The following is an 18,974-nucleotide window of genomic DNA, read 5'->3' as shown; positions in this document are numbered from 1 at the left end:
ATGTTCACTTTATATTTATTTTTGATTACAAATATTTGCACTGTAAAAAACAAAAGAAATAGTATATTTCAATTTACCTAATACAAATACTGTAGTGCAATCTCTTTATCATGACAGTTGAACTTACAAATGTAGATTTTTTTGTTACATAACTGCATTCAAAAACAAAACAATGTAAAACTTTAGAGCCTATAAGTCCACTCAGTCCTACTTCTTGTTCAGCCAATCGCTAAGACAAACAAGTTTGGTTACATTTATGGGAGATACTGCTGCCCGCTTCTTATTTACAATGTCACCTGAAAGTGAGAACAGGTGTTCGCATGGCACTTTTGCAGCTGGCGTTGCAAGGTATTTAGGTGCCAGATATGCTAAACATTCGTATGCCGCTTAATGCTTCAACCACCATTCTGGAGGATGTGCTTCCATGCTGATGATGCTCATTAGAAAAACAGTGCGTTAATTAAATTTGTGACTGAACTCCTTGGGGGAGAATTGTATGTCTCCTGCTCTGTGTTTTACCTGCATTCTGCCATATATTTCATATTATAGCAGTCTCAGATGATGACCCAGCATATGTTCGTTTTAAGAACACTTTCACAGCAGATTTGACAAAATGCAAAGAAGGTATTAATGTGAGATTTCTAAAAATAGCTACAGCACTCGACCCAAGATTTAAGAATCTGAAGTGCCTTCCAAAATCTGAGAGGGACGAGGTGTGGAACATGCTTTCAGAAGTCTTAAAAGAGCAACACTCTGAAACTATAGAACCCAAACTACCAAAAAAGAAAATCAACCTTCTGCTGGTGGCATCTGACTCAGATGATGAAAATGAACATGTGTCAATCCTCTCTGCTTTGGATCATTATCGAGTAGAACCGGTCATCAGGATGGATACATGTCCTTTGGTAATGGTGGCTGAAGCATGAAGGTACATAAGAATCTTTAGCGCATCTGGCAGGTAAATATCTTGTGATGCCGGCTACAACAGTGCCATGTGAAAGCCTGTTCTCACTTTCAGGTGACACTGTAAACAAGAAGTGGGCAGCGCTATCTCCTGCAAATTGTAACCAAACTTGTTTGTCTGAGCGATTGGCTGAACAAGAAGAAGGACTAAGTGGACCTGTAGGCTCTGAAGTTTTACATTGTTTTATTTTTGAATGCAGCTAATTTTGTACATAATTCTACATTTTTAAGTTCAACTTTCATGGTAAAGAGATTGCACTACACCACCTGTATTACATGAATTGAAAAATACTATTTCTTTTATTTTTACAGTACAAATAGTTGTAATAAAAATATACAGTGAGCACTGTACACTTTGTATTCTGTGTTGTAATTGAAATCAATATACATATGAATCTTTAGCACATCTGGCATGTAAATATCTTTTGACGCCAGTTACAACAGTGCCATGGTAACGCCTATTCTGACTTTCAGATGACACTGTAAACAAAAAGCGGTCAGCATTATCTCCTGCAAATGTAACCAAACTTGTTTGTCTGAGAGATTGGCTGAAGTAGGACTGGGTGGACTTGTAGGCTCTAAAGTTTTACATTGTTTTATTTTTGAATGCAGTTATTTCTTGTACATAATTCTAGATTTGTAAGTTCAACTGTCATGATAAAGAAATTGCACTACAGTACTTGTATTAAGTGAATTGAAAAATACTATTTCTTTTGTTTATAATTTTTACAGTGCAAATATTTGTAATAAAAATAATATAAAGTGATCACTGTACACTTTTTATTCTGTTTTGCAATAGAAATCAATACATTTGAAAATGTAGAAAAACATCCAAAATATTAAATACATTTCAATTGGTATTCTTTTGTTTAACAGTGCAATTAATCATGATTAATATTTTTAATCACAGTTAATTTTTTTGAGTTAATCACATGAGTTAACAGCGATTAATAGACAGCCCTATATATGTATCTATGGAGAGAGAGAATACATATACTCTAAAATATTCAAATTCTGGGGAGAAAAAATTGTTTGGAAGCTCTTCAGCAGAAAGATCTGCTGCTTTTTATGGTAAATCCATTTGTGGGAAATGTTTATTGGGTATGTTAATGATGTAAGCAGAAGAATAGAAAATTTTCTGCTACATCAAGGACTAAAGAAGAAATTCAGGAGAGATGAAAGATATGATCAATTTAAAGTGCAGTTATAGTCAAAGTGATCCTCTGGAAAAAATGGCATCATAGGATTTACTGTATTTCAATGACTCAATAAAAAAAATTGTTCAGTTTCAAGTAAAAACAAGGTTTTTCTGTCTGCTACCGTTGAAAACTCTAGGATCAGAAAGTCAGAATGTGATCTTACTCCCTTAGGCATCATAAATGTGTGCAGTTGGTACTTATTAAGAATGCTGTTGATGATGTATGCTCCACAACAGGATCCAGCTCCCTTTCCATAGCTGTTGCTCTGCAGTGCTTTCAGGAATGAAAATCTTTCCATAGTCAGCTGATGAGATTCTGGATATATACAGGGAACAGATCTCTTAAATAAAGAAAATGCTAAAAATGCTAAAAAAGAAAGGAAGGAAAAGAAAACCAAAGTCTAGATTGTCCCGTATGAAAGAGAAACTTCTGAAGGCAGCAGAAGTATCTAATTAATTGTTCTGTCTTGTGAGTGTGCCTGTGCCACCGAAATTCATGCGTGTTTTATGATCTATGCAAGTTTGGGGTCACCCATGTTTCAAGAAGAGCATCCACACAGAGGCTCAGATGTACAGCATTCTGCAGAGCTCGCTGTTCCACTCTCTCGCTCATATGGCAGCATGGCTTCCTCAGGAATCATGCTGTCCTGCTGTCCCTTGGAGTGAACACTGAACCAAATACACCCCTCAGCAAGGTTTCACTATGCCGAGGAGCACCCAGTATTAAATAATTCTGACTAGATTAGTACTATTTTATATTGCACAAAACTATGGGGCTAAAGGGAATAATGCTGTGAAGAATAATCCTCTCCCTGACTTTTCTATTTGAAGCGCAGCGCCATGGTGCACCAGTAGAAGAGCTTCCTCAGGATCAGCGGAAGGAGAAATGATGCAGTGGAGCTGGTAATATCTCCTATTCGTGCTGCCCTCCCCACCCCCCAACTCAGATCAACCTCATCTGGTTCCCCTATCTTCTAAGGAAGATCAATCAGGCACTCAGACTTGTCTTTGAGCAAGAGGACAAAATATGGCTTAGACTTGAACTCTGATCTGATAGAAAGAAAAGTAGTGTTTTCTCTATAGTCATATTTTAAATCTGTTGTAAAATGAAATCTCTGAGCTAAACACAAATTAAATTAACCATGGGCAGGTCTTACAATGCTACAGAGGAGAATACTGAATAACTATGCACGCCTTGACACTCACACTTTGAGGTTACGATACTCATGGTCAACCAGAAAAAGAGCATAATAATGCCTTTAGCTTTAGGGCCACATACTCATAAAGATCTCCAAATCCAATACCCACAGATGACAATGGAAGTCCACATGGCGCATGATCATGTTCCTATTCATTTTCACTAGTCCTGTGACATAAGGTGGGATTATTTTCTGTTTGCAATTTTCCATTTCTTTTTAATGATTATGCAAATCTATAACTTTCAACTATCTCATTTATCTAATTAATGTGGCCTACCTATGGCAATCTCTTACTCAAGAAAATCCATGTTTTATTTTTTTAAAGATTGATTTATAATTTCATGCAACAGAAAACAGTAAAAAAGTACTTTGTCTGCTTTTTCTTCTTCTTTTCACAACTGAATTTTAGGGTAAATAATCTTGCAAAAGTTCTTAGAACATAAAACAAGGAATGCCTGATTCCCATAGGGATACATTTGTATTACAAGCTGTACATTTTTTTACTGTCCATCATTATTTAAGGCTAATTTCAATTATGCCTATTAGATAAAGTAACCTCATGCAGTTACTAAAAAAGTAGTGTGAATACCACTATTCCAACTTCAGCCCTCCTGAGGGATTAATTAATGAATGCTTAATGACATTAATCCACATTTAGATCACTTATGTTTAACCACATGCTTTCTATGCATACATATATAAATATTAATTTTGGATAGAATGATAATCGTTCAACACCATAACAATTAAACAGCTGTAACCTGTCTCATGTGTTAAGTGATGGAGCTGCAGGCAAGCTCCATAAACAGATGGTCTTACCCACCCATGCTTAATGTTAACGACTTTTTAAAAAAGAGGTGTTGACAAATCAGAACAAGAAGGCATAGTTTTAATGCAAATCGACCAATTTGCAATTTAGATTACTCTAAAAACTAATTTGGTGTATAGAAAAAATTAAGCTGTGTTGTAAAACGGAGACATTATACAGCATTTGGATATAACAGATTCCCCACCAACATAATTATTTACTGATTTCATTCAGCTAGCAGAGTTTAATGGAAAAGCAGCTGGCAAAGTATTCATATCGATGGGATTTCTATGATTGTTACTTAATTTATTAAGGGTACATGACAGTTAAATCACAGAAATAATAGTCCCATTTCAAACAAACACTCTCTCTTCCAACCTCACAATATAGCTATTCAAAAAGGAGAGGGTCACTGAACTCATTGTGAACAGGGCTTAAAAAGAAAAAATAACAACAAGCAGCAACAACAAAAACATTTTAGCAAAACTGCAATCAGAAAACATAATGAAGGAATAAATGTTCACTCAGGAGTCTATCTGGTGTCCAGTTGTGCATGTGCAATCTTGCATACACACAGAGATAAAAGTAGAGGTTGAGGATAGAAATTCCAATCTTAAATATGCAAACTACAATTACAGAAACTGGGAGGCCTCCTGTGCTTAATACTTAAAAAACAAACAAAAAAATCACCAATGTTTTTAATATGGGACCAATTATTTGAATAGAAATAGAATTGGTTTAGGATGAAAATCTACCATAAGAGGCAAAAATAGATCTTCACAAAATAGTAAAGGGCCACATTCTAACCTCAGACTCATGAATGCCACTCCCAGACCAAATAAAGAATCGGGCAGGTAATTTCCCAAGGCCTTGGCCTGGGGCTCTGTGGTAAAATAATCCTTGATCTAAACGGCGCCCAGGTGGATTTAAGCAGAGGTAAAATCTTACCACTCCAAGGGGAAAAATATACACGGTAATTTAGAAATCCTTTAATTTCCTTAGCACTTAATGTGCTTTGGAACATACACTGCCCTTTATTGACTCAACTCTACAAGGTGCTGAGCATCTGTGGGAGATTCCATGCTCCTTCAACTCTTATTGACTTAAGTACATTTCAGGATTAAGTCCTACCTGAGCATGCAACTCCTGCTGAACAACTTGTACATCAATCTTTGGAATTGTGCATACATCATACAAACCACACAATGAGTATATCAAGAGCAGGTATGGCATTAAGTGAGATACTGTGTGCAACTACAAAGGGCCAATGGAAATCATGCATATAAATTAATCTTTGATCTATTTTCCTGTTAGTCGAAGTAACCAAAAAATAGGGTCAGTATTAAGACTAGTTTTGTTTACTTTACATATTGGTTCTTACATATCACAATACCCCCTACTCACTTAAAATTATCTAAGAAATATAGATTTAAATTAAATAACTGGAAACAAAAATTATTTCAAGGTAAAAATGCCAACATAAGTGAGAATACAATTCCTGATAGATTTCCTGGCTGATCCTTCCAATCTAGCATTACTAAAATTCTTGATAACCTTGCTAATGCTTTGCACAGTTTAAAACATTAGAAAACCCAAATCTATTTTATATCTATTAATTTGTGAAAAACTATTAGTGTGAAAAAGTGTGCTGGAGGAAAGCACTGAAAGCTCTGGACTCATAACTTATTTGAAACAAATACCACTCTTGCTATACTGCTTATTAAAGATAACAAGATCTAGTGCATCAGACCAATATCTGTCCATACTGATAATGCTTTTGATTTTTTTTCATATTGTTTAACAGCTAACTCCCCAGCTGTGTGTATTTCATTTGCAATTTTCCAATCTTTGGTATCCTAAACCCCAGAGCCACCCTGGTGTTTAATAGAGGTATGCTGAGCAGTGCATGTCTAAGTTTTGTCTGAACAAACAAAGCATGTCTTTGTCATCATTAATGATCTTGCTTCCCAATGTACTAAAGAATGAGAATAAAAACAAATAGCTTGTATTTTGTAGCTTAAAGGAATTAGGAATTCCCCCAGGCCAAATTTCAATGTGAATTGCCTGAATGTACATGAAAATCAATGTAACTCAATAAACAACTTGATGTTTAACATATTATTAGAAGAGAATTCCACAAAGGACTACCTTCTTTAAAATCAGAGAGATGGGTTTTTTGGCCGTTTAATACACCTCTACCCTGATATAACATGAATTCTGATATAACATGGTAAAGCAGTGCTCCGGGGGGGCGGGGCTGCGCACTCTGGCGGATCAAAGCAAGTTCGATATAATGCGGTTTCACCTATAACGCGGTAAGATTTTTTGGCTCCCGAAGACAGCGTTATATCGAGGTAGAGGTGTATGTGCCAATTTGAAGAATGCAACCAGTAGGCTAACTGAAAATGAACAGAAATAAAACATTTAGAGACGAACTGAAGTTCTCAGTAGATGCTTGGAATATTCTTCACTTTACTGTCTCAAACTCTGCTCATGATTTATGTAAAACCATAGCTCTTTAGATAGACAAATAGATTATCAAGTTGCACAGCTCAGTTAATGCCTTTACCTACTTAAGGCTCAATTCATGCCTTTATGATTAATGCGCACATATCTCTCCCATCATTTGGATCTAGTGTGGACATGGCAGATGCAAAATATCGAGTGGATATATCTGTCCACATAATGATGGGAATTTGTGCATGTGGCCTTTGGGTGGCATTTGGCTAGTTGTGTATATATGTTGATTTCTAAAGTATGTACTGTAGAACTCCATTTATCCATCCCTCCATTATCCAGCTCTCCGTATTAACTGCACAGCCACTAAGCACAGATCCAGAAGCCGGCGATCTCCCTGTGACTACTAGACGATGCTGCAACCTCGCATTTTTCCAGTCTCTGGATTATCTGAAATTTTAATTATTGGATCTGGCTCCAGTCCCAATTAGATTTGATAAACTGGGTTCTGGTGTATTATCATAGTATCTAGATGCTGAATAGAATATGAAATCGTGAGTAAAGGGATTTCCTACTTTTTCAATACATAAGGGAACATGCAAGACTTCCATGTACACAATGCAAACTACCTAAGTATTCTGCCACCAAGGGCAAGTTGTGCCAGTAAATGGTATAAAAATGTTTGGTTTTATAGGCAAAGATGGCTATGGAAGTACTATGTATGCAGATATCACTTGTGCTTTGAAATCTGTTACTTTGGTGGCTATATTGTTATATAAACTAGAGGGGCTGGGACAAGGGCTCATTGGCTCTTTGCACGCCAGGCTGAGGAAGAATCAATTCCCATTCCACAATGGCTATGGCTATGCTATGAGCTAGGTGTGTGATTCCCCTGCTCATATGAATATACATGAGGTAACTTGGAGAGCTAGTGCGAGTATAAATAGCATTGTAGACATGGTAGTATGGGCACAGCTGCAGAGGCACAGCTGAGCTATGCCAAGTATGTGCCCACCATTTTTTAGATGTGTTTATACTTGGCATGGCTCAGCTATGCCTCCACTGCCCCCACGACTACACTGCTATCATTTATATTTGCGCTAGCTCTCATCGAGCTATGGTGAGTATCTGGACATGAGCAGGGGAATCATGCCCCTAGTTCACAATGTAGACCTAGCCTAAGACAGAGCTATGGTTGGTTAAGAGCAAGAAAAGGACCTGATTTCTCTGTAATACTGGGTCTCGAAGAGAACATCTCTAAGAAAAACATACATATCATTATGGAATATGATCCTGTGGTTACTAGTCTTAGAGACCTTAAAAGCAACACAAACAAATCAAACATTAACCAAAGGTGGGATTGTCCTGACAACAGCAACCACACAATAAATATATGTATTGAAAAAGACAGACCTGCTTGCCCAATGCTGAAGAAAAACCTGTTTGTGCCTAATATGTTGGAAATATTGTTCAAGAACAGTTCATCTGTGCACAACTATAACCCAGATAATGCAGCGCAAGTCAGTGAGACCAACAGTAGAGTGATCTGCTGAGTAACTGCTGTTTGGCAAGTTAAAGTTACCTAAGGAAAGGCTTTATCTTACACTCCCATTTTTTCCTAAGATTAATTTTTTTTAAAAAGAGAAGTTCTCCTCCTACCTCTCTAATCACTTCTTTAGCATGTGCTTTGGTGGATCCTCCTCATCCCCTCTCCAACTTGCTGGAAGGGTTTCACAGGACTCTGTCCTTGTTGCCCTTCTCTTCTCTCTCTACACCTTATTTGTGGGTAATCTCATCCGCAAACACAAAGTCAACTACCATCTTTCTGCTGACAACTCCAGAGCTCCCTCTCTATTCTTCACCTGTTTCCTTCTGTCCAAACTAAAATCTCAGCCTGTCTCTCTGACATCTCCTCATGGATGTCTAGCAGTCAAAAAAACTGAACTTGTCTATGAAAAAGAGCTCTTAATCAGGCTCCCGCAGAAACCTCCCTCCTGCCTCTTTTAATCATGTGGACAAGACCACCATCCTGTCACTTAGGCCCACAACCTGTGTGTCCTCTTCAACCACGTTGTAGGTCCTCACTACTAGCCTATGTCTAAATCTTGTTGACTCATTCTGCATAACAGCTCTAAGATATCAGAGGGGTAGCCGTGTTAGTCTGAATCTGTAAAAAGCAACAAAGGGTCCTGTGGCACCTTTAAGACTAACAGAAGTATTGGGAGCATAAGCTTTCATGGGTAAGAACCTCACTTCTTCAGATGCAAGTAATGGAAATCTCCAGAGGCAGGTATAAACCAATCTTGATTTAACATTTTCCAGTGATGGATAATCCACCACGACCCTTGGTAAATTGTTCCAATGGTTAATTACCCTCACTCTTAAAAATGCTTACCTTAATTCTTGTCTGACTTTGTCTAGCTTCAACTTCCAGCCACTGGATCTTATTATACCTTTGTCTGCTAGACTGAAGAGCCCTTTATTATCAAATTTCTGTTTTCTATGTTTTGCAGTGTTGTTGTAGTTGTGGTGTTTCTCTCTCTAGAATACTCCCATACCATCATCAACTTCCTGGACACCATGATCAATTTAAACAATGGAACCCTACAGATGGTATATTCAAGAAATCCCAAGAATCATCACACTTCCCTCCACAGATCCAACAATCACACCAGACATACCAAGAAATCTGTTATCTACAGCCATGCACTCGGATATAACAGAATATGCTCTGAAGAGGAAGTGTGGGATACTCACTTAAAACTACCTTCACTAAACAAGGACACTTTACCAGAGAAGTACTGTAGATTGGAACATGGAGCAGGCTACCCAAATATTGCAGGAGACCTCTGCTTCAATACAGAAAAAAAACCCACTGACTGCACACCCTTTGCTGTCACTACCATCCCACACTAGAATCCATATGGAGTATCATCCAACAATTACAACCCACATTTGATGGGGATCACATCCTGAAAGAAATCTTCCCTGAACCCTCTCTTCTGGCCTTCAAACAATGCCTCAACCTCACCAAGCTCATCAGAATCAAGTTCCCCATAGACCAGAATATACCAACTCAAAGTGGCACCAGACACTGCCATAACAACAGATGTAAAACCTGCAGACATATCTCCACTACTATGATTATCAATACCCCCACAACACACCTTTCAAGATCCATGGGTCCTATAGACATTTATCACAACATGTGGTGTACCATATCCAGTGCATCAAATGCCCCAACAATTACGTTGGTGAAACCAGACAATCACTACATTCTCAAATGAACTCACTCCAAAAAATGATAAAAAGACAAAAACACCGTATCACTTATGGGCAAACATTTTTCACTAAGCAATCACTCCATATCTGACCTCTCAGACTTCCATCTTTTTTTGTTCTGTGTTTGTACAGTGCCTAGCACAATGGGGTCCTGGTCCATGACTTAGGACTCCTAAGTGCTATGGTAAGACAAGTAAATTATAGTATCACTTGCTTTTGTGTGACATTTCTAATTCCTCTGCCCTTTTTGGTATATATACGCACAAATCCCTGCATTGACTCACTGCCCACAGATGCCTGTCAAATTCTGTGCAATTGGAAAAGTATACATCCAAAGGCAGAATGTGGCCTTTGATAAGTTTCTGGAGAGACGCATTAATTAAATTCCAGGAAAGAGAATGATCTTTCATATAATTGAAGGAAAGGGTACACACTTTGCTTTTTGTCTATGTTATTTGGAATATACAGGGTGTAAATAATTCAATGATAAAAGCACAGGAGTAAGAACATAAGAATGGCTGTACTGGATCAGACCAAAGGTCCCTCCAGCCCAGTATCCTGTCTACCGACAGTGGCCAATGCCAGGTCCCCCAGAGGGAGTGAACCTAACAGGTAATGATCAAGTGATCTCTCTCCTGCCATCCATCTCCACCCTCTGACAAGCAGAGGCTAGGGACACCATTCCTTACCTATCCAGGCTAATAGCCATTAATGGACTTAACCTCCATGAATTTATCTAGTTCTCTTTTAACAGGCAAGAAGTTCCACAGGTTGACTGTGCACTGTGTGAAGAACTTCCTTTTATTTGTTTTAAACCTTCTGCCCATTAATTTCATTTGGTGGCCCCTCGTTCTTATATTATGGGAACAAGCAAATAACTTTTCCTTATTTATTTTCTATACATCAATCATGATTTTATATACCTCTACCATATCCCCCCTTAGTCTCCTCTTTTCCAAGCTGAAAAGTCATAGCCTCTTTAATCTCTCCTCACATGGGACCCGTTCCAAACCCCTAATCATTTTAGTTGCCCTTTTCTGAACTTTTTCTGGTGCCAGTATATCTTTTTTGAGATGAGGAGACTACATCTGTACACAGTATTCAAGATGTGGGCATACCATGGATTTATATAAGGGCAATAAGATATTCTCCATCTTATTCTCTATCCCTTTTTAAATGATTCCTAACATACTGTTTGCATTTTTGACTGCCGCTGCACACTGCGTGGACGTCTTCAGAGAACTATCCACAATGACTCCAAGATCTCTTTCCTGATTAGTTGTAGCTAAATTAGCCCCCATCATATTGTTTGTATAGTTGGGGTTATTTTTTCCAATGTGCATTACTTTACATTTATCCACATTAAATTTCATTTGCCATTTTGTTGCCCAATCACTTAGTTTTGTGAGATCTTTTTGAAGTTCTTCACAGTCTGCTTTGGTCTTAACTATCTTGATCAGTTTAGTATCATCTGCAAACTTTGCCACCTCACTGTTTACCCCTTTCTCCAGATCATTTATGAATAAGTTGAATAGGCTTGGTTTCTAAAGGATAGAACATTTTTGATTATTAAAACATACAGAGATTAATGAAGACTGCTTCTTTTGAATTTGTCATTTTAAAGTGCTTTGAAATATAATGTTATTCGCTTAGCAAATATCTTGTACAACTGTAAAGTAGAAATTCATTATGTCAACAAAAAGGATAATTGGGGGGGGGGGGCAGTTAGATCTCTTTACCACCTTGGTAAGTGGGTTTTTTTGGGCTTTCTTCTCAGTAAAGTGTGTGTGTGGGGGGGAAGGTAGCATAGTAACACATCTTTTGAAAAACTATCACATAAAAATAAAAAAGCATATATCAGAAGACGTATTTACAGATTTAAAAAATATGTAAGCTTCTCCTCCAGAGGAGGCAGCTACAGGAAATGATTGAAAGGGAAATTCTTGCACCTCCCATTTGTGGCAAACAAGCTGTAAAGACTTGATGAGCCATTATATAATCATTTCCTATCTTAAAACATCAATTCCTTTACACAGACTGACAGGTGCAAATATTCTGTTTGAAGAAACAAGCTTCAAAGTGTTACATTTCTGATGCACAAAAGACCAGGAATTCTAGCTTTTTAAGTTTTGTATTGAAGACATATATTAAAGCACAGCTAGCCTACCAATAGTACAGTGCTCTCCATTCCATCCCTGGCTACATTCACACTTCCCATCTTTACAGGTTCCATGTTCAGCACAGCGAGGGTGGCAGGCTCTTTGATTGCAGGCTGGTCCAGTCCAACCTTCTTCGCAACGACATGTTCCACCCATGCAAACACCATGAGAGCCACAGTCCACAGAACAGATTTCTGTATTTAAAAGGAGGGATGGGAGAAAAAGAGAGAACGAATGAGAGGAGAGCACACATTAATTAACAGAGTTACATTTTAATTCAACATATGAAGGAGAAAAGCAAAATCTTTGAAAATTAAATCAAAGGAATTTACTGCTAAAAGCATTTTCAGGTAGGACCCAAGAGAATATGGAATATGGAATTTTATCTCTGCTAATGCTTAATTAGTTACCCAGTAGACTTAGTAATGCCTAAGTGTCCACAGCTCTTCTGTCAGTTAGCTCTGAGTAATTTCCAATTATATTTTTTGCGAGCACATATTTCTTAAGAGTTACCTTTTGTAGCTTAGATTATATGCATTTAAACCCATTAGAATTTACTGCATAGGTTTAGTGACTAAATGTACCACGTACCTTAGAGGTCATTTACATTATAGGCAAAAATCTACAATTGAACAAAAGTTCAATTTAGCAAAGGGGCTTTTTTCCTTGCCCCCAGGTTTCTTTCAAATTTGAAATGTGCCATCTCTGACATATTTTTTCATTAAAAAGAATCAGCCTCAGTGAGACACATTAGTGCATTGCTGACATACTGACATGTCTGTTAAATATAAGATTTTTTTAAACTTTCTGTAAATTTATAGCAATGACAGCTTTAGGCAGTCTGGTTTAAAAACAGAAAGACTATTAAAAATAAATCAACAAAAGCATTCAACTTGTCACCTACACTAACAGGGTTTTATAACTAGTAGAATAATTGAAAAGAACATTAAGGCCTAAGTTATTCATAGGCCAAACAATATATCTTACATCTCAAAACTAATACAAGATAATAATTCAGGTTGTTATAGTTTGCATTTATCTTTTTTCTTTATTCAGTCAGTATTTGGAAAACTTCATCTGTGTGAAGCTGACTACAGAAAAAAAAAAAGCCTTAGGGATGTTTTTTAGTCTCTTAGAATACAGTTAGTCACAATCATATGCTGGTTCATAAGAATATTATGTTTAGTTTGGGTTTCCTTGTAAAAGACAGCAAACCACTCTAATAAGAAAGAACTGAAATTATTTTTGAATGTAATAAAAGGAGAGCTCATAAAAGAGGCTGAAAGGTTTTACATACGGGCTTTGTTTCCAGTTTTTCATTCAGTAGTATTTTCCCCCCCAATAGATTATAATTCTCTGCCTCAAAGTGCTATAAAACATTCAACACAGCATCAAGTTGTGATGGCACTTCTTATGAACAATAGCGCAGAATGTTTACTGGGCAAGAGAGCTGGGCTGTTTTTCCCACACAACATTTTCTATCTACTTTGAATTACATTTTTGATTAAAAGATCTGAGATGGTCTGATTAACTTCAGAGTTACAGAACATCAACCCAGCTGCAGGAGAGGCAGAGGTTTATTTCAGAGGTTCCCTCTTTTCTCTTCAATCTAATCAATTTTTCATTAGGGTGAAGGTGTTTATCAGCTTTGAGCACACTAGCTTTGAGCAAGGTATGTCAATCTTTGTAATGAACTTATTAATTAGAGTTAATTTAATTGAAGTGGAATTGAAGGGCTAATGGACAAACTGCTGATGAAGATAGAGGAAAGCTCTGTTGATTTCAACCCTGTAAGCCGTCTGATGGATAATTCATTCTTCTCCCTTTAGCAGCTTAACAAAATGTTTCTTTATGAGTAAGATTTACTTATTTATTGACTTTACATATCTGAAGGTCATTTTGTACAACTTCAGTAGGGGTTCTTTACGATTTATTGAACAAACTAGTTAATATTTCATAAGTCTGAAGTAACTGAAATATCTGAATATACATGAAACAGAATACTTTTATACATTTCAACTATTAACTACTTTTCGAAACATGAGCACAGACAGTGTGTAAAGATGGATGCCATCAGAAGATGTGTACAATCCATATTTTCTTTGAACCATATAGCAGACTTTCCACAAACAGTCATTTTTATAAGAACCTACGCACATGGGTGCCATACCAGATGAGCTCAGAAAGCTTTCTGTGCACAGTAGACATTCAAAAACAAAATTAGCAGAATAGTAGAGGACATCACCTTTTCTTTGGAGGTACAAATACTACTTTAGTATCTGATAATACATATGCATACACAAAGTAAATGCCTAAATCTGAAAGTAATATGGAACATTAAATATGGTAAAATATTCCCCTTCTACAGTTTTCTCACTCTGTTGTCTTCCCTTGTTGCCTACCTATACCTGAGCTACCAATGACTTTCAAGGACTGTTGATCAATATCATAGATATCAGACACAAACTGCATTTCAAAATGGCAGTTATTTACAGAGAATTGGTTAAATATCATTTATAACTTGATATAAAACCACTACTCCTCAAGGAAGCCACATGTCCAGGTGTCATTAAGAACATCAACTACTTTGTTATATTCATAGAATCATAGAATCATAGAATATCAGGGTTGGAAGGGACCTCAAGAGGTCATCTAGTTCAACCCCCTGCTCAAAGCAGGACCAATTCCCAACTAAATCATCCCAGCCAGGGCTTTATCAAGCCGGGCCTTAAAAACCTCCAAGGAAGGAGACTCCACCACCTCCCTAGGTAACGCATTCCAGTGCTTCACCACCCTCCTAGTGAAATAGTGTTTCCTAATATCCAACCTGGACCTCCCCCACTGCAACTTGAGACCATTGCTCCTTGTTCTGTCATCTGCCACCACTGAGAACAGCCGAGATCCATCCTCTTTGGAACCGCCCTTCAGGTAGTTGAAGGCTGCTATCAAATCCCCCCTCATTCTTCTCTTCTGGAGACTAAACAATCCCAGTTCCCTCAGCCTCTCCTCATAAGTCATGTGCTCCAGACCCCTAATCATTTTTGTTGCCGTCCGCTGGACTCTTTTCAATTTTTCCACATCCTTCTTGTAGTGTGGGACCCAAAACTGGACACAGTATTCTAGATGAGGCTTCACCAATGTCGAATAAAGGGGAACGATCACGTTCCTCGATCTGCTGGCAATGCCCCTACTTATACAGCCCAAAATGCCATTAGCCTTCTTGGCAACAAGAGCACACTGTTGACTCATATCCAGCTTCTCGTCCACTGTGACCCCTAGGTCCTTTTCTGCAGAACTGCTACCTAGCCATTCGGTCCCTAGTCTGTAGCAGTGCATGGGATTCTTCCGTCCTAAGTGCAGGACTTTGCACTTGTCTTTGTTGAACCTCATCAGGTTTTTTTTGGCCCAATCCTCTAATTTGTCTAGGTCCCTCTGTATCTGATCCCTACCCTCTAGTGTATCTACCACACCTCCTAGTTTAGTGTCATCTGCAAACTTGCTGAGAGTGCAGTCCACACCATCCTCCAGATCATTAATAAAGATATTAAACAAAACCGGCCCCAGGACCGACCCTTGGGGCACTCCGCTTGAAACTGGCTGCCAACTAGACATAGAGCCATTGATCACTACCCGTTGAGCCCGACGATCCAGCCAGCTTTCTATCCACCTTACAGGCCATTCATGCAGCCCATACTTCTTTAACTTGGCGGCAAGAATACTGTGGGAGACCGTATCAAAAGCTTTGCTAAAGTCAAGGAATATTATTACGCTTTTTTTTTTGGCAAAACGCATCTGAAAATTAGAAATTATTTAGATTTTAAATATGTCGCTACAAAATGAGTACTGGTAATTTTTTCCAAAATTTGGCACAAAACGGTTGCTCTCAGACTGAGACTAAAATTCAGACTCTGATCTAAATTACAGTAATTCCATATTTTAATCCAAATTTATACTAATGTATCTAAGATAAGCAACTGGCCTTAAATGTGCCAAGTTTTGGCCTTGAAGAAAGCCTTATCTGTTAGAACTGTTGGCTCAATCATGCAGTCCTTATTCAGGCAAAATTTCCATTAACTTCAATTGAAGTTTTGCCTGAACAAGAACTACAGGATTGGCCCCTCCAAGCTGCTAAAAATAGATTTTTCAAATGGAAATATTTCTGGATGCCATCATTAACACAGTTGTAAATATGTAGATGAATATCTCAGTACAGATCTTACATTCAGAAGGTACATATAACATTTTGTTCTTTTCTTTGAACCACCAGCAAAAAATGCCTTCAATTAATAACTGAGTGAAGAAACTGTTTGATTTTCAAATATTTACAAATGGTCATTTGTTCTGAATGTTTCACTCATGATTTATGGCCTAATCCTGCTCCCACTACAGACTATAGAAAGACTTAGCTTCAATAGAAGTTGGATCAGATTCTTACACAATAATGCAAGATTATGCATTAATTTAAAATATATTAGAGTTTTACACATAGGGAATGTTTTTAATCCTTACCATTTGAGCAATCTGCACCTGTCCAATTAGGGTCACAAGTGCAGGTACCACTTTCTTGAAGGTACGTCCCATGACCAGAGCACTGGTCTGGACACATTGTCTTCAGTATTTCACAGTTGCTACCACCCCATCCTGGATTACAGTGGCACTCTCCATGGATACACACACCATGATTGGAACAGGCTGGGTCTAAGCAATCAGCTGGACAGAAAAGAAAAAGATAATCTTTAATATCTTATTATTAACAATTACAATAGCAGCAATTATTATCGAAGGATTTTAAGCACTTTCTGAATTAATTAGAAAACTCCTGTGAGGTAAACAGTACTACACTCATTTAACAACAAACAGTAAACTGAGATACGAGGCGATGAGGCAAATCATAATTTTACGTAATGAGTCAGTGGAAGAACAGAGAGTAGAACTCACAAATCCTGAGGTGGTCCCTAGCCAGCCTGCTTTAATCACAAGATAACAAGCACTATCTGATCAAATAAATAAATAAATAAAAATCAATATATAACTAATAGAGTGCAACTTCTAATCAATTTTTGCTAGCATATTGGTAATTTTCTTTGTAGTAATTAGATCATCAAAAGTAATTGTAAGGATCCATGTTCATATTTGTAACTGGTTTAATGATATCCTGGGGATAACAGACATAAACCTCGAAGTCATTGATGTAACTGAGACTCTTGCAAGGATTTGTAATTTTCCTGAATTACACCAAGATTCACTTGAGTTTTCAGGCTATTGCTCTCTGTTCTCCTAATCACAGAGTAACAAAATCTTGGATTCTCTATAACAAGCAGTATCAACTGACCTAATCCACTACTATTGAGTTCTGACAGCTGTTTAGGACCCTCAACCTGTTTGAGAAATAAATGAGTTGGGTATTCTCTATCCTTCTTAATTCACTTTAATGTGCTTTAGATGACGAGATTTAATTTAGCAATTTGACTCAATAAAACTTTACACTTGTAGGGTCAATGGTCTGAAAATTTAATTCCAGAGACTTAATTGCATTACTTTGTATGTAGAGATCAATAAAATCAATTTGATTGAGGAAGGGAAATGGTGCTTTTTCCTCCTAAAAAAATGAATAGAAAATGAACTCCACTTTACAGCACACCAGAATGAATACACATATATCTCTAAAATACAAAAAAAGATGCATAATTTTTCAATGTGATGCATTTGAATCAGCATTTTCAACTGTAAGTCTTTATAAAAATGTTGGTGGGAAAGACCATATGCAATAGAGTAACAATTTCTTCTACAATGTGAAAAAATCACTGTCTTTCCGTGTTCTAACAGTCACCTTTTCTTGTGTTTCCCTCCTAACTGATGTCAGACAGATAAAATAAATCTATTTTAAATATGCTGAAATTATTAGACAAAACCTGCTGAAAGCAAAATATCTAGCAAACAGGATATTTGAGTATGCTTGATATAAGGTGAACAATTTGCCAGCACCCTGGCTTTAATGGGCCAGATTTTCAGTTGATGCAAATTGACATGGCTCCAGTGAAATCAATAGTGCTATACTGACTTACACTAGCTGAAAAATCTGACCCACTATGTTGTAACCTGACATTTTAGAAACATTACTGTAGATGCTTGGGTAAATATTTACTTATTTACCTTCTTCACAGTTTTCTCCTTTGTACCCAGAGTTGCAGGCACAAGAGCCCATGATACAGATCCCACGGCCCCCACATTGAGGATCAATACACTGTGTGGTAGGCACATCACACTCTGTACCCTTCCAACCGCTGAAACAGAGACAGCGCCCTTTGGAATACTGCCCGTTGCCACTACACAATACTGGGCAGGCTGCTGTGAAATAAAACATGACAGAAGAATTAACAAAACTCTTTTCAATCAAGCTTTGGGAAAAAAGAGGAACATGTATGTAACGAGTTGCATGCTAGTTTCTTTTCCTTGGTAGATTAGCAATGGCTTGTCTTTCTGCAGTTTATTTATTTTAACTTAAGAAAAGAATTCAGTTCAGATACCTCTTGAACAATCAGGGCCCAGAAATCCAGGAAAACAATGGCATGATCCAGAAACACACTCTCCGTTTCCATGGCAATTTCGGGGGCATTCCACTACAGACTCTGAAAGAAAGAGTAAGAAAAAAAAATTCATAGAGACTCCCACCATAGTACTAAACTAGAACAGAAGGTGTCTATCATCTAATTCTAAACCACTGGTGACTGACAGCAAATTAAGGTACTTGCAGAAGCATGTATATCGCTTTATTTAGTGATTGTAAGAAAGTAAATAGTGGCTAATTTCCTGTAATTAATGCTTGTGGTATCCTATTACATTATGTTATAACAAGAAGCTCAATATTTAAACAGTAAAATGATAGTTACTTTATGCTCATAATACAG

General features: G+C 37.4%; 1 protein-coding gene across 11 annotated transcripts in view; it reads right to left on the bottom strand.

Annotated features, from left to right (window-relative positions):
- Positions 1-18,974, bottom strand: part of TENM3 (teneurin transmembrane protein 3) — a 1,277,620-nt gene that overhangs the window by 100,230 nt on the left and 1,158,416 nt on the right. For all 11 annotated transcript variants that reach the window (XM_034771464.1, XM_034771465.1, XM_034771467.1 and 8 more), the window contains 4 exons: positions 18,594-18,695; positions 18,220-18,414; positions 16,576-16,776; positions 12,075-12,260 (listed from right to left, as the gene is read on the bottom strand). In XM_034771464.1, coding sequence (XP_034627355.1) covers positions 12,075-12,260; positions 16,576-16,776; positions 18,220-18,414; positions 18,594-18,695 — 684 coding nt within the window. The remainder of the gene's footprint in view (positions 1-12,074; positions 12,261-16,575; positions 16,777-18,219; positions 18,415-18,593; positions 18,696-18,974) is intronic.

Source organism: Trachemys scripta, chromosome 5, assembly GCF_013100865.1.
Source record: "Trachemys scripta elegans isolate TJP31775 chromosome 5, CAS_Tse_1.0, whole genome shotgun sequence".
Classification (NCBI taxonomy): Eukaryota; Metazoa; Chordata; order Testudines; family Emydidae; genus Trachemys; species Trachemys scripta.
Note: the sequence above shows the minus strand (reverse complement) of the source record. Positions and strands in the feature narration are given on the sequence as shown.